General features: G+C 44.3%; 2 protein-coding genes across 2 annotated transcripts; both read right to left on the reverse strand.

The window, feature by feature from the left end:
• Window positions 1–1,081: 1,081 nt before the first annotated feature.
• prkag3a (protein kinase, AMP-activated, gamma 3a non-catalytic subunit) lies at window positions 1,082–7,028 on the reverse strand. The gene is made up of 12 exons (XM_056300902.1): window positions 6,966–7,028; window positions 6,781–6,820; window positions 6,296–6,396; window positions 5,990–6,071; window positions 5,828–5,886; window positions 5,438–5,483; window positions 5,286–5,340; window positions 3,943–4,069; window positions 2,918–3,083; window positions 2,093–2,130; window positions 1,752–1,898; window positions 1,082–1,198 (listed from the first exon to the last, which is right to left on the reverse strand). The coding sequence occupies exons 1-12, from the start codon at window positions 6,981–6,983 to the stop codon at window positions 1,082–1,084; spliced, it is 996 nt and encodes a 331-aa protein (XP_056156877.1). The 5' UTR covers window positions 6,984–7,028.
• Window positions 7,029–10,883: 3,855 nt separating this feature from the next.
• cnppd1 (cyclin Pas1/PHO80 domain containing 1) lies at window positions 10,884–15,498 on the reverse strand. The gene is made up of 8 exons (XM_056301328.1): window positions 15,328–15,498; window positions 14,726–14,828; window positions 14,138–14,219; window positions 13,902–14,022; window positions 13,638–13,766; window positions 13,496–13,557; window positions 13,273–13,390; window positions 10,884–13,061 (listed from the first exon to the last, which is right to left on the reverse strand). The coding sequence occupies exons 1-8, from the start codon at window positions 15,388–15,390 to the stop codon at window positions 12,426–12,428; spliced, it is 1,314 nt and encodes a 437-aa protein (XP_056157303.1). The 5' UTR covers window positions 15,391–15,498; the 3' UTR covers window positions 10,884–12,425.
• Window positions 15,499–16,063: the final 565 nt, after the last annotated feature.

The following is a 16,063-nucleotide window of genomic DNA, read 5'->3' on the forward strand; positions in this document are numbered from 1 at the left end:
CTGATGGAAAAGGAGAGGCAAGAGGCAAGGATGCATTTTAGAATGGCAGCTCCTGTGTCCCATACACCACACGACCCCAGGAGTGCGTCATTATTCTGCCCCTCCCCAATCTACCTGCTTGTGGTTTCTGCCTGAGGTCAGTTTGCGATGTCAGTTATTTGAACCATATTACACCTCAATAGATTTCAATGGTCATTTCAAAGATTACAAAAGCCTCTCTGATGTGATGATCACAGTTAAAAGGCAGCACAGCAAGGGAGCGCTCCAATTTCCTTCATGATCTCTCACATCAACCATCTTCCAAGTTCTGAAAGACAGATAAACAAACACAAAAGGAATGTTTTAATGAACCACCATGTATTGGCCTGTACTGGCTATCACAAAAATATCCTGTAAATTTAAGGGGGAATGAGGTACATAAAAATTCCCCGGATATATGCAGCTTCTAGATTCCAAAGCTCCATATGCAAAAAATTGATCACTTTAGGAATGATTTGAGTGATTTTAGAGGGAAATAAGGCAGTTGTCCAAGAAGTCATGGTATCAGGCCAAATTATATTATTTGTCAGATGTGCAAGAATATATTTCTTCCAAAAGGAGTCATTTTATATTAGGCATTAAGAGTTTTAGCCTAACATGACTGGATGTTTGCTTCACATTGCATCCTTTGCAATGTGACTATTGCACGAATATACTGCGATGTCAATTCTTGAAGTGATATATGGTCCTGCTGCCCTTGCATCAAGTGAATGGAGGCATATGTCATAATACAGATTTATGTGTCCATATGTTTACTTGCAGACCGCGTGTACATTATGAAGTAAGGCCGCATATATATATATATATTTGGTATGGTGGAGCTAGGGAAGAACATCTCCTATTATCAGACATTAACAGCAGCGTTTGACAACAAGCAGCAGCTGATGTGGGTCAAGACCTGTGGTAGCTGGTAAGCAGCCAGCAGAGTGAGGAAAGAGGGGTCAATAAGCGGCAGGATACAAAGCCTACCTGTCTTGGTTCAGGTTTGAGCCCAAGGCATTGAGATGGAAGGGGAAAGGGGGGGGGTGTTCGGTCTCTGGTGCTAAGACAAAAGGGCATCTATGCCTGCGGGGGTTAAGACCATGGCCTGGAGAAGGTCAGACAGAGAGATGATGCCCTTCACCACGTCAGCCCTGTCCACCAGGACCAGCCGATGAACCTGGCGGATAAGAGATCGGCAGATGGAGAATTGAAATAGCAAGCGGAAGGGTGGAGAATAAGAGGGAGTGGGAGGACAACAGGGAAGGGAAATTGTGTGCATGCATGTGAGTGTGTGTAAAGAGGATAAAAGTGAAGATGGAGATGAGGGGGAGAAGGGAAGGGTAGACTTTGGTAATGGTTTGCACTCAGTGCACCAAGTGCTCTACAACTTCAATTTTGTAAAATCCAATATCTACATAATAAAGCCAAGGGCAGCCATGGCTCATTCAGCGCAAAGACATTAGCGAGCCTGTCAGCCATGTCTTTGCCGCTAATAAGCCAATCATCAAGTTATTTGCTTGTTACTTGCTCTTCAGCAAGGACACTAACAGAATCTTTTGAGAATAAACATTTGACCTGTCAAGCGATCCAAACTCATTCGTAGAATTACAAGAGAGAAGTTAATCTTATCCTCTGACAATAAATTGAAAGTGGAACGTTTACTTTTCAGCAAATGGTAAATCCTCATGTAGAACACAGAGGGCAATGATACAGACGGCGGGGTCATTTACCTTAGCCTGGACTATGCGGTCTATGACTGTCTCCAGAGTCTCTTCCGGATAGCATGTTATCACCCCCTCCACAAAACAACTGCGTCTCTGAATGGCTTCATGCATAGTCATATTCAGATTGTTGTACATCTTCTGGGCCGCAAGATTCTGTGATTGTAAACAGACACAAACCCCATGTGACTGATCGCTGCATATAGCGGGCCACAGTATGAAAATACTGCACATGGTGAAGGCTTCAGGGTCATGCTGAATACCCTGGATGACTGCTGATTACAAACAGCAGCCTCGTTTGACATCAGATGTTACAGGAGTTTACTATTTGGCTTCTCTGTGGTACTTACAATTACATCGAATCTTGAGTAGAGAGCCACCACTTTGCCTGAAGATGCAAAAAAATAAATACATAAATTAAACCAACAATCCTAAAGATTTTGCATATGAACAACACCCTTTTTGATCATTTCTATCACTGGCATGTTTTGTTTTTTGGGATTTTTTCCCACTTTTTTCTCCCCCCAATTGTATCTGGCCAATTACCCCACTCTTCCAAGCCGTCCCGGTCACTGCTCCATCCCCTCTGCTGATCTGGGGAGGGCTGCAGACTACCACATGCCTCCTCCGATACATGTGGAGTCGCCAGCTGCTTCTTTTCACCTAACTGTGAGCGTGAGGAGCTTCGCCAGGGGGACATAGTGTGTTGGAGGATCACTCTTTCCCCCCAGTTCCCCCTCCCCCCCAGACAGGCACCTCAACTGACCAGAGGAGGTGCTAGTGCAGTGACCAGGACATATACCCACGTCCGGCTTCCCACCCGCAGACACGGCCAATTGTGTTTGTAGGGACACCCGACTAAGCTGGAGGTAACACGGGGATTTGAACTGGTGATCCCCGTGTTGGTAGGCAAAAAATAGTTCGCTACTCTACCCAGACGCCCCGATGAGCAAATGTTGTTCTGGAAAACAAGCAAGTATGGCACACCAAGCCTGTAGAAGACCCTCACCAACAGATACTACAACATCGATAGCTAAAACTCAGATTCCAACTTGCTTCTTTCTTTTTCCAATGTGCCGGCGCAGAAGATGCCGACCCAACCACTGCTGGCGGCTCTCTCCATCAAAAATTAGTCTTGAAGATGTTAGGCAAGTTAAAGATGTTGGGCCTCATACCTCCCTCGTCCACCACAGGTAGTGCAGAGACCCTCCTCTCCACGAAAACGGACAGGGCATCATAGACGGTCGCCGTCTGCTGGACAGTGGCGATGTTCCTGAACGTTCCGATTCCCAGCTCCTGGATTTGTCTCTGAGTGAACCGGGGTTTGGGAACTTTTCCTCCCTGAGAATATCCCAAAACAAGAGACAAGAAGGTTGCTCTTGTACTTGAATTTGTTATTTTTTTACTTGGCCATGTTAACATGATGGTAAATATCAGTAGAATTGTAAAAAAAGAAAAAAGAAAATATATGAAGCCACTTGTAACAAATATCTAATAGCCATCTATCATGAGGCAAAGCTGACATCCAGTATGGCTGCATCTTTTATATACTGCCCCCCCTTTTTTTTCTCCCCCACTCTCTTGAGCCGTCCCAGTCGCTGCTCCACCCCCTCTGCAGATCCGGGGAGGGCTGCAGACTACCACATGCTTCCTCCAATCCATGTGGAGTCGTCAGTCGCTTCTATTCACCTGACAGTTCGGACTTTCACCAGGGGGACGTAGCTTTTGGGAGGATCATGCTATTCCCCCAGTTCCCCCTCCCCCCGAACAGGCACCCCGACCAACCAGAGGAGGCGCTAGTGCAGCGACCAGGACACATACCCACATCCGGCTTCCCACCCACAGACAAGGCCAATTGTGTCTTTTGGGATGCCTGACCAAGCCAGAGGTAACACAGGGATTCAAACCGGCGAGCCCCGTGTTGGTAGTCAATGGAATAGAACACCACGCCACCCGGACGCCCTATATACTGTTTTACTGTTACGTCTGCTAATTTAAAAGACGGATTGACTGGCATTTGGCACAAAGAAAAGACAGCATGGGGAAAAGGGAGCTTATTGGCAGATTACAGAAGAGGCGTGTCTGTGTCATCTGCTAAGAGACTAACTATAATGTAAAAGATGAGCATGATTATAGGTACCCCAATGATGATTTTTACATATCACGCAAGTGTCTTTGTTCAGGGATAAAGTTCGCTCACAAATATATGAAGAAACTTGAGGATTCTCTTGTGGGTAAGTATGTGCAGGACGTTTCCAGACTGCGGGTCGATGACAGGCAACCGGTGGATCTTATACTTCAACAGGGAATGGATGGCATCAAAGAGGCTGCAGAGGGGAACACACAAGAAAAGATAGATGAGGGCATAAAATGAGAGAAGAGCAGAAAATTACAAGTTAATCGACGATTAACTGCTGTTATCTGAGTAAACTATTAGTCTAAGAGTTTGATTTTACATTGTCACTCATTTTAGCATATCTGACCTGTGTGTGTGTGTGTATGTGTGTGTGTGTGTATGTGTCGTTCTTTGCTTTTCACTTCATACTATATAGTGAAAAGCAAAGAAGAACGACTGCTGTGGACATGAGGCAAGTGAACATAGGCACGGTTGTCATGAGAGTTACAAGAAAGCGTCACATACGGTATATGTGCCGTCAGATCTCCGAGTATTCCCCACCAGTCTTGTCCACACGGACACGGGTACTTTTGAAAACGTACCTTTCTGCTTTCTCTGTGCACTTTGTTTGGCCTTTCGTCTGTTGCGACTGTCTGTCTCATAAAGAATGCACTAACGTCTTGGTCACTATAATCGTAGTGTAAACTACGAATGAGACACGTGTCTGACCCTTTAGTCGAGCGGTTAGCGATGTCGCCTTGTGGTGCGGTACACTCGTATCGAATCCCGCACCGGGGAAGAAAATAACCGGTTACAGTAGCAACCCAATATAATATTTCTATAATGAAGAGCAAAATCTCAGCAAATGTTGTTAGCTATAAATGATTAACGCCTTCCACAGTTTATAGGTACAAGACCGGGGCGAAGGTTTTCAGAAACTCCCGTTTTCAGCGTCGACGTGTAGGCAGGGGAAACTGTTTTCTGGCTCGTGGGCTTGTTTTCGGGCTTCTGATTGGCTAACATGGTTACGGTTATATCGCCACCTGTTGGCTTGGCGTGCTCTTGACAGCGCAATCGTTGTGTCAAAATAGCGTGTGTTTTTGCGCTTTCGTTTGGGCGGAGATTTTTTTTGTTTGTTTGTTTTAACACTAGAACGACCGTACTTGTGTGGATGAGATTTCTTTCTTAAGAACGAAGGATGAAAAACGCCGTTCTCAAAAATGTACTCGTGGACTAGGCACTAGTGTAAACTACTAATAAGACACGTTAGCCCCTAGCTAACGGGTCTGACCTTTTAGCCGAGCGGTTAGTGATGTCGCCTTGTGGTGCGGTACACGCCGTATCGAATCCCGCACCGGGCAAGAAAATAACCGGTCACACTAGTATTATATATGTCTCCGATGGGTGAGCATGCTCGGTGGACTCACCTGGCCCCGGGAGAGATGCTAATGAGGAAACGATCCGCGTACTCCAGGTAGATATCTGGGGAAAGAGGGAGACACGTGCAGAGGAAACTCGGGGAGAGAGAGAGAGATGCACGCACAACACCGCGATCGTTATTTACTTTGAAATGAATCACCTCTCCATGTCTCAATCTTGTGGCTCTCCAGCTCGTAGATTTGGACCTTTCAAGGGGAGATAAACACAAGGGTGGAGACTGAATCCCGCCGTATCAACGAAAAGCGTTCATTTTATGCCACAAGGGCCCATTGACACAACCCGTTTTGTCATAAGCGCTCATCGTGATGGAAACATGTACTAGCATCCCTTATGACTTGCATGATAGGTCGACCACACATTCACTCCATAACCAGTTGAGTAGACTCTTCTTCCATACACATAATGGTTAGTACAGTGAGGTCAGGTGGATGTATGGCTGACTACATCTATGCCCCAGAAACAGTCATTTAAATTCACCAGTTATCCTGCCACAAGGTGTTTTGCATATGTATAGGTCTTGATAACTCACCATAGGGGACTTATAATAACGATGGAGGATGTTGATGAAATCTGTAATGGTAAGCATCCCTGTGAGAGGGAGAGGTTTCCGTTATTGTTGGTGTTACCACACTATTCAAAATAACAGTAGCCAACATTTCACTCTAGCCATGTCCCAAATCCATCCTCTTACCCACAAATCTCTGCAACTTGCTGTCCCATAAGGGTGCGGCCCTCAGGCCATTTGCCACAAGGGCAAAAAAGGCCTTCTTAACCTGCGGATGAAGACAGATTCGCGTGGCTTCGCAAGCTCAAAATACTGCGTGCATATATCCAAGGGAAAGTGAGGGATGGTGTTAATCGTGCAGTATTTAGAATGAGTCAAGAAGCAAATCACATTGCTTTGCTATGTGAGCTCAGATAACACATGTTAATGGACGAGTAATGTTCTTGGTATGTGTGGGTAGATAAGTTGCATATAGACCAGCTGTGTCCTTACTTGTAGCGAGGTGTCGAATATGACCAGTTTGCTACTGGTTGGAATGGCGTCATAGCAGCAGTGACTTTTCATAAAGTTCATGTAGACCGCAGTATCATCCTCTGTTTTGGGGGGGGGGGGGCATTGTCATTTAGGTGCTTTGTGAACAGCAGAAACACACACACACACACAATAGAAAACTCACGCACCCCAGAAAAACACAACCACAAGTGTGGCATGCCACAACCACAAGTGTCCATATGCAAATACATGTGGATGCATTACCGATGCATTTGCATAAACACACACACACACACACACACACACACACACACACACGCACACACACACACACACACACACACACACACACGCACACACACACACACACACACACACACACACACACACACACACACACACACACACACACAAACAGACAGTGACACAGATCTAAACACCCAGACATGCAGCCAACCACACAGAGTAAAAGTAAGGCGGTGTACCTGCATCCGGTTTTTCGTGCTTCTTTGCTTGGGATGAGACCTACAACATAGTCCACGTATAGTTGTCAAAATAGTTTCTCCTACTCAGCTATCCACTGCTCATATTCCACCAACACAGTAACAAAGTGGGTTTTCAACTGCACACATGACCTCCTCCTCTTAATTCTGGCTTCGTATCATCTTACCAGAGTGGGACGCTCCATTGTTTTTTTTCTGTGTCCATTAAGAGCTGCGTTCGAAGCACCAAACACAAGTCGTTGGTGTATAAGGTCTTTCCGTATACAGGCAAGCCTCCACCCTTCCTCCAATACAGTTGGGTCTATATTAGGAGCCAGACTCTTTTGGAGGCATGTGTCAGGCCGAGTGGGGTGGGGTGGGGGTGGGGACTCGGGGTGGCTGTGTGGGGGAGCTGGCACACACTCGGTGGGTGGGACACTCAGGCCCTGCCGAGAACAGACCTCAGCTTCCTCTCTCAATAAAAGCAAATCTGTTGCCACCTTATTTTTAGGTTGACTCAAATGGCCAAATCTGTGTCCCCCATCATACGTAATACATAATGCCTCTCACTTCTCACAGGAAAAGGAAGCTAAACAAGTTGCTGCCTCTGCAAGGACACGCATATGGTGTTGCTGAGGATGCCAGGTTTGAAAAGATGCTGACAATAATAAGATAACACCACATACTCTGCACTAGTTGCTCACAAAGTCTAGCCCCCTTTTCCTTAAACCATCACCCTGCCGCATGCAACAGAGAATACAGTTTCTATCTGGAGTCCACTGGTTGCGATGGGTTGCAGAACCACTCAGCAACTTCTGTCAGTTGTTGCTTAAAAAAGGACAGTTGCTGCTTTATGGGCCGTTTCTTTGAGGCCTTCAGCAGCTCACGTGTTGAGTGCTCTTCCTGTCAGCAGCACACCCACAGGAAACCTAAAGATGGACCTGTGTTGCTGAAACTGTTGAGCAAATCCTGTTGGCTGTTGAATCAGTCAGTAACTTTACATATGATTTTGATATATGACATTGTCATATATATATATATATATATATATATATATATATATATATATATATATATATATATATATATATATATATATATGTGTGTGTGTGTGTGTAGGGCGGCACGGTGGTGCAGTGGTTAGCATGGTCACCTCACAGCAAGAAGGTCCTGGGTTCGATCCCCGGGGTTGTCCAACCTTGGGGGTCATCCCAGGTCATCCTCTGTGTGGAGTTTGCATGTTCTCCCCGTGTCTGTGTGGGTTTCCTCCGGGTGCTCCGGTTTCCTCCCACAATCCAAAGAAATGTAGGCCAGGTTAACCGGCCGTACTAAATTGTCCCTAGGTGTGAAGGTGAATGTGTCGGCCCTGTGATGGACTGGCAGCCTGTCCAGGGTGTCTCCCCGCCTAACGCCCAATGACTGCAGGGATAGGCTCCAGCATCCTGCGGCCCTAATTAGGATAAGTGGCTTGGATAATGAACGGATGGATGTATACAGTTAAGGTCAAAATTATTAGCCCCCTTTATGAAATCAAACAAAACCCTCAACTTTTCCATGGAAATGACCATAACCATAAGTGTTTATAGTTTAATTGCTTCCAAAAGAACAAAGACAAAATCTCCACTAAGCTTGATGAAGATATTTTACTGATGCGCTGAATTGAAACAAGAAAAAACAAAAATGACAAGGCCAAAATTATTAGCCCTCTGACAATTAATAGTCAATAGTGTAACCTTTCTGACTCACAACTGACAACAACCTCTTATGGTAGTTCCTAACTAGGTTGGCACGTCTCTTGAGGGATCTTAGCCCGTTCTTCCATGGCAAATTGTTCCAGCTCACCCAAATTGTGTGGTTTTTGAGCATGGACATTAACCTTGAGTTCCCGCCACACATTCTCAGCAGGATTGAGATCTGGGCTCTGAGAGGACCTTGATTTTGGTGTCCTTCAATAAGTTTTGGACCAACTTGGATGTATGCTTCGGGTCATTGTTTTGCTGGAAGACCCAGCAGCGACCTAAGGCTAGACTGGCAGCAATTTCTTTACATTATCCTTCAAAATGTCAACATAATCTTCTTTCTTCATGATCCCATGCACCTGAACAAGGTTCCCTGTGCCTGAAGCAGCAAAACAGCCCTGCAGCATTTTGCTCCCACCACCATGTTTAACTGTGGCAACTGTGTTTTTAGGGTTGAAGGCCTCTCCCTCCCTTCGCCAAACAAAAACAACATCCATGTGCCCAAACAGCTCAAGGTTAGTCTCATCAAACCAAAGGACAGACTTCCAAAACTCATGCCCATGTTTCAAATGTTCACGGGCAAACTTCAGTCTGGCTTTGATGTGCCGCTGTGTGAGCAATGGAGTTTTTCTTGGACGATGACCTCGAAGCCCACCACGATGAAGAGCCCTCACAACAGTCTTCCTTGAAACATCAAGTCCAGAAGAGGCCAGTTCGGCAACAATCATCTTGGCAGAGATCCGGGACTGTTGTTGACATCTCTGACTATTTCCCTCTCCAAAGTTTTTGAAATCTTGCACTTTCTTCCACACCCAGGTTTGTTTCTAACACAATTTGTCTCCTTGTGCTTTGCAATGACGTCTAGTTCAGCTGTTCTAGAAACGGTGAAACGCTTGGAAATGGCAGTATAGCCTTCCCCCTTAAGATGAGCATCAACTGCCTTCTTTCTGAGTTCCAGACTGATTTCTTTACTTGCTGGCATGATGAAATTACTTCTTACCAAGAATTTAAGAGTAGTCCCTCTCAATCAAGTGTTCAAGTGCCACCAGCTCTGTTCATTGGAGCCCCTTAAGTAAAGTTCAATGCTGATTGATTGCTCAGGTGTGGTTTGAAAGCTGATTGATTGGTCAGGTGTGGTTTGAAAGCAAAAAAAAGCACACGGGACTAATAATTTTGACCACCTCAATTTTCACTACATTCGGTATAAAGCAAACCTGAAGATTTATTTTACATTCCAAAATGTACCAAGTAGGGGCCTTAACATTGATGAATGTTTTACTATGTAAAGTTTTTATGAATGATGCAAACATTGGGCAGAATTTTAGGGAAACGTTCCATAGTTCCTTGGGGGCTAATAATTTTGACCTTAACTGTGTGTGTGTATGTATGTATATATATGCATATATATGTATATATATATGTATGTATATATATATATGTGTATATATATATATATGTATGACAAACTGATATGAGCTATGGATGGATATGATCTCATGGCACTCTGTCAAATAATATTTTACATTGTAAAAACCACGAACTGTAAATTAACTTTGTCTAGAAACGATCATGGTACTGACACCGATTGCCCTCTGAGACTCGTCCTGAAATGTTATTACGCATTGCATTACAATTTACAATTCAGTAAAAAGTAAACTGGTCGACATAAATCATCGTAACAAAGACACCCAAGAGAAAATCCAATTTCTTTTTTAATTGTGGTCAGGGGGTTTTCTACAGGTTTTTACATATTTAGAAATGTAAATGTAAATGACACTGTGTTTTGAAAATGTCTCCATTTCACATGTCATTTTGCTTTCGGTTAACAACAGATGCTCAATCTAAAAAGAAAAACCTTTAATGTAAAACAAAGTTATGTTAAAATCCCATAAACTCCCCGAGCTTTTGCCTCATTTCTAGAGTTAAGAGATAATGGAAATGCACAAGTGTGCAAATTCCAGACCATATATTTCCCGAATCTGTGCGTGGCATCAGGTCCTTTGATATAAAAATGTCATCACCATTAGAGATTTAAGTATAGTAATATCCAAAATTTGCAAGTGTAAAAAAAACCCCAACACAAAACAAAAAAACGGAGTAACTGGGTACAGTGATCCAAAAGCCTTTCTCCTGGATACACACTGTGCTTTGCCTTAGAGACAGACAGACAGAGAGAGAGAGAGAGAGAGAGAGAGAGAGAGAGAGAGAGAGAGAGAGAGAGAGAGAGAGAGAGAGAGAGAGAGGAGAGAGAGAGAGAGAGAGAGAGAGAGAGAGAGAGAGAGAGAGAGAGAGAGAGAGAGAGAGAGAGAGAGAGAGAGAGAGAGAGAGAGAGGAGAGAGAGAGAGAGAGAGAGAGGAGAGAGAGAGAGAGAGAGAGAGAAAATGGGCTCTTCAAAATCTCTTAAATTTGATATATTTAAGTGTAGGTTTAATCTGTCCGGGCTAGGGTATGTGGCATTCTGCTGCAAAAATATAATCTCTCCAAACCAAACTGATAAAAACACAAGAGCCACAACATTTGCCGCTGGTAATAAATAGAAATGGAGCAAAAAGGCGAGCTTTTAAATGTCAAAAGACCACGAGGAGCAGGTGTTTCTGTCTGTAACAACACAGTGGCACTGAGTGTACTCAGTATACCCTAAAAGCTCCTTTCCTTGTCCATTTCCCTTGACTGCAGTTTTAACTATAAGTCACAGAAAGAAAATCTAGACAATGTTTATATTGTTTTTCTATTAGTAACAAAATGTGAGTGGTGCTAAGTCAGTGCCAGGATGGGTGCTGCTTACAAAGTTACTAACGAGATACTTCCGAGTGTAAGTAAGCACAATCAACACGTGATTAATCGAAAAAAAAAGTTTTGGTCAACCAATTAAAACTTGTCGGCTCCCTAAAATTTCAATCCACCTTCCAAACATGCTGGTGAATCCTCAAACACTTTCTTTAACTTGTCCAGCGCTAAGAAGCTTTCTGTATATCTGGGGTGCCCAACTCCAGGCCTCGAGGGCTGCAGTGCCTGCAGGTATCTGTTGCAGCCATGCACTACACCACCTGATTTAACCAATTCCTTTCCCTCCTTGGTCCAAGAGGTTAGCTAATTAGTTAAATCAGGTGGTGTAGTGCATGGTTGGAACAAATACCCGCAGACACTGCGGCCCTCGAGGCCTGGAGTTGGGCATCCCTGCATATCAAACTCAGATCCAAACATGGCAACAGCTCACTAAATCTGAGGAGCCTGAACTTTCCAACAAAGTAAATGCGGGTAGCAAAACAAACCAAGGTGCAGGCAAAAAAAAAAAAAGCCAAACTTTTCGTTCACCAAACCAAAAAAATATCAATTCCCATATTATTTTAGTCTGAGTTCCCTGTGAACTGAATTCTGGGAGTAAAATCTGAAGCTTGACACAAAGCAGCAGAGCATTTTAAAATATGCAAGGCTCAGCGTTTACGGTTTTTATTTTTCAAAGCCATCCAGCATATTTCACCACAAGAGGACACTATTACATAACCTCACACGAACAACTTTTGGATCTGTGGAAACATAGAATCCGGGTGAAAATCAGTTTAAACCAATCTGCTCCTTTTAAAAAATCTGGGTATTTTTCGGTAAAAATCGGTAAAAACCGAAAACGCTGAGCCTTGAAAATATGGCATCCCACGTATGGCAATCAGTTGAGATGCACTAAATCTTGTGCAGTCCTCTGACATTTTGACCAACAACTTAATTTCTGATCTTGAGTGTGCCGTGTTCTGGCTTTCATTTCAGCTCTGCAGTAAACTGTTGTCCAAAAACGATTTCTTTAATCTTATTTTTTCATATATGTGCTGAGTGTGGAAGGGGATCCAAAAAGCTATCACTGTGCATATGGTTAATGAGTTATAAGAGCAAAGACAAAGGGAGTTTTGTTGGTTTCTACCCTGGCATGAGCAGAGCCTGGGCTTTGTCTAGGGGCAGCATTAATTCTGGATGACAGGGCCACAGCCGTAAAGGGGGCACACCCCCCATTCGAGAGTTCAGACCTGGTGTGGATCCCTCGATTAGGCTGGGGGCCAGCCAAGGTGCGTGGTGCTGGTGATTGTTCAGGGGCCCATGACTTAAGAGTGCTTTAGAAGAGGTGTTCCTGGGCCCACACTGAAGCGGAGGAAGGGATGCCAGACAGCCAGGACAGAACAAGGAAGTGGCAGACCAGGTCTGGGAAGTCTCAGTGTCCGGTTCTGGATGTATGTGACCCAGTGAGGCCAGGAGGGAGCCCCAGAGACACAGAACCGATGTCTGGGAGGGATTGTGCTGATGGTCCTTGTTGGTTCTGAGGGAACCAGTGTATTGGTGCAGACTCGTGTTGCCAAGGATGCCGCAGGGGAGGTGCTGGACTGGAGCAGTTGGCTCAGGGCGTTGACTGGAGGAGTGAGGGTGGAGTGGGCTGACTTCAGCTGGAGCTGGCACCAGGGGTTGGCTGCTCCTGGGAAGACTAAGTTGGTGTAGCACGGCGCTGGTGGCAATGAGGCCAGCCACACTGGTGAGATAAACCAGGCCTAGCATACAGGAGACCTGACAGAACAAAACTCTTGTCAAATTTAATTATATTAGCCCCTCTAATATTCTACAGACTTTATCTCTCTTGCATATAATAGTTGTGATTATTTCATCAATAAACAAACAAATAAAAAAAATAGATGAAATATGTTTTGGTGTTTAAATAAAGACAAATAAATATCACTTGAAATTATCTCACAATACTGCCCATAGAGCCCCTCTTCACCTTTGTAAAGTGCTGGTAAATGGCTGTGAGGATTTGCCTCCATGCTGCCTGCTCCAGCAGCACACAAATGTCAGTGTAAGTAAACCATCCACGTTTCATTCCTTGTCTCTCCGCAATGCTAGAAACCAGAAGATCTTAAATCAACAAGATGCATTTTACTCACAAACACAAAGCGTTTGTTTCAGTGCTGATGATAGAAACAGTAAAGTTAATAACCACCAACCTGGTTTCTAATTGACTTAGTATGGCAAAGAAGTCACTGGGCTCTGTGAAGAGGCTCCATTCCTAGAAGACACGACACAATGTTTTAATAAAGAGAAAAAGACACCATATACAAAAGTGTACACACACATGCGCTCACTTACAATAGCATTAAGGAAATTCATCTCCAGGGTATTGACAGTTTGGACATCCAGCTTCCCAGCTGCACCCCACTCATCGTTGAACACCTCCTCATCCTCGCCTTCATCATACAGGTACTTGCTGGCAACCATCTGAGGCACAGAGAGAAATTAGTACCCTTGCTAATGCAGCTTCACGAGGGGTGACCCTTGTGAGAATGAGTTGTGAACATGCCAGAAATAACACTGTGACCCATCTAGAATGATCTCTGTACCCCAAACACATACCATGGAGATCAGGAAGAGGTCAGAGGAAGAGATCTTTTGCAGGTATTCAGGGTTTCGGTGTCGGAGCCTTTCAATGTAAACTAGAGCCAGCATCATGGCACATGGTGAAATGCATGCCTCCCTGAATCACAAGACAAAGATTTGTTTTGGATATTTAATTATTATTTATTATTTATGCTGCCAAACACGTTTGACCAATACATCAGGACTGCATACATCTAAGACATGGTACAAACCTGGCAACATGGGCAGCGTATTTCTTTTGTAACTTTCGTATGGGGCTGGGGGCAGATTTCTGGAGGATTTCCACGGCAATATCTGGAAAACCAGCAAAGTCAAGTCAAGTCAATTTTACTTGTACAGCCCAATATCACAAATGACAAATTTGCCCCAGTGGGCTTTGCAGCAACACAACATCCTGTCCTTAGACCCTCTCATTGGACAAGGAACAACGCCCCCCCCCCCCAAAAAAAAAAAAACATTTAACAGGGAGAAAAAATAGGAAAAAACCTCAGGGAGAAAAAAGATGTGTGGGACGAATAGATTCACAAATGACCTTTCCCAACTTTTTGTGGGTGGTTTTAAACACTTCAATACATACGTATTGGCTAAATCTTGAGGCAGTGGGTTTAGGAAGAGTTGTGGACAAGGGAAGACTGTCATTCTTTGCCTGGAATTGTCAAGATCATGCTTTCTGGATTCGTTTCACGCGAGATAATCATTCCTATCCCCGTTTGACTTTTGCATTGATTCCAATTTGTCTACAATGTATTTGTTTTGGAAAACGTGTGTGAAACTGGCAACGTGCACAACTTGGAGCTTACCTGTAACAGGGCATGAGAGGGCATCCAGAGACACGTCCGGGTCCAGGCCATAATACAGCCGCTTTCTCACGCGTTCAGACAGCCTCTGATGTCCGGGTAGAAACTAAAAAAAAACAACACACACACACACACACACACACAATTGGAATCGCCTTTTGACTACTCACAATTAAAGCGTTCAGTCAACGTGACGTGTGAGCGCCCGGTCCTAAATCTGGCAGGGATAAATCGTTTATAGTTGGCTAGTTAACACTAATTAACAACGTATCAGGTTAAAATGAGTGCAAAGTTAGCACGAAATCAAACGCTGTCATCTTCCAACAGGCGTAGCCGATTAGCGTGAGCACCGAGCTATTGGTAGCCAGTGAGTGTTGATAGACTGTGCTGTGTTGATAAATTTGGTTTTAACTCGACACATAACTAAAACAGACGTCTACTTTCCAGTAGGGCAACTTTGTTTTGAGGGTCACGGCAACATCATGGCGCGGCCTACAGCAAAGCTAACTCACTAACTTAAGTTTAACTTAGGTAACGGGATTAGCTCGCTAGCGCTAGCTAACGTTAGCAATCGAGTCGCAAGTTCAGAAGCCACTCAGCGTTACCGTGAATTCCTGGAAGTCGGACAGCTGAAACGCCTTCTCGTTAAACAACGCGTCGAAATCCATCCTCGTCAACTGGACATTCGCAGGCTACCTAAACAAACTAAAACGTTAGATAAGTGGCCACTCGGCTTCGGGCCCTGCTAACTGACGGCCGCACACCCCTGCCTCCCCTCCCAGACGGACACAGAGCCGAGTGGGGCGGGGGCCGTCTTTACGACATCTGTTGTTGATTTACCGTACTCGCCATGGGGCGGGGGCCGTCTTTACGACATCTGTTGTTGATTTACCGTACTCGCCATGTTGCGGCCACACCATGCCTTATGCTTTTTTCGTGTTCTGTTGTAACCCAGATTATTATTATTATTATTATTTTTAGGCGACGTTTTAACTTCATTTGGCGTTGGGTTCACCTTACACACACTTACGATTTTAGCTTAACAAAATCGGAAGAAAACGTATCAGATCTGCTTTCAGATGTGCTGAAACATAAGCATGGCTGATGTCTGTAGTTTTGATTTACAAGCGCACATCCCTGCAGGTCAAGTATGCGCACACGCATTTTGAGAGTTTCTGAGACTGAGCCATTTTATCCATCATCGTGTTTTATAAAGTGCTATATAAATAAAGTTTTATCATCGCACAACTCAGGTTGATAATCTGGAGGTCACTTTTGGTCTTGTGCGCCTGTTAAATAAGAAAATAACTCAATCTTCCAGTCAGATGTGAGGAAAATAGG

The sequence above is a fragment of the Lampris incognitus genome, chromosome 21 (genome assembly GCF_029633865.1).
Source record: "Lampris incognitus isolate fLamInc1 chromosome 21, fLamInc1.hap2, whole genome shotgun sequence".
Taxonomy (NCBI): Eukaryota; Metazoa; Chordata; class Actinopteri; order Lampriformes; family Lampridae; genus Lampris; species Lampris incognitus.

What these genes read in the sequence shown, in the direction of transcription:
- prkag3a (XM_056300902.1), bottom strand. An exon ending in AGCATCTCTCCCGGGGCCAG is followed by an intron (nt 4,070 to 5,285) that starts GTGAGTCCACCG and finishes TCCCCTCTGCAG; the next exon opens with CCTCTTTGATGCCATCCATT. An exon ending in ACCTGTGGTGGACGAGGGAG is followed by an intron (nt 2,131 to 2,917) that starts GTATGAGGCCCA and finishes TTGCATCTTCAG; the next exon opens with GCAAAGTGGTGGCTCTCTAC.
- cnppd1 (XM_056301328.1), bottom strand. Translation starts at nt 15,390, where the DNA reads ATGGATTTCGACGCGTTGTTTAACGAGAAGGCGTTTCAGCTGTCCGAC. An exon ending in CCGACTTCCAGGAATTCACG is followed by an intron (nt 14,829 to 15,327) that starts GTAACGCTGAGT and finishes GTTTTTTTTTAG; the next exon opens with TTTCTACCCGGACATCAGAG. An exon ending in ACCTCTTCCTGATCTCCATG is followed by an intron (nt 13,767 to 13,901) that starts GTATGTGTTTGG and finishes TCTGTGCCTCAG; the next exon opens with ATGGTTGCCAGCAAGTACCT.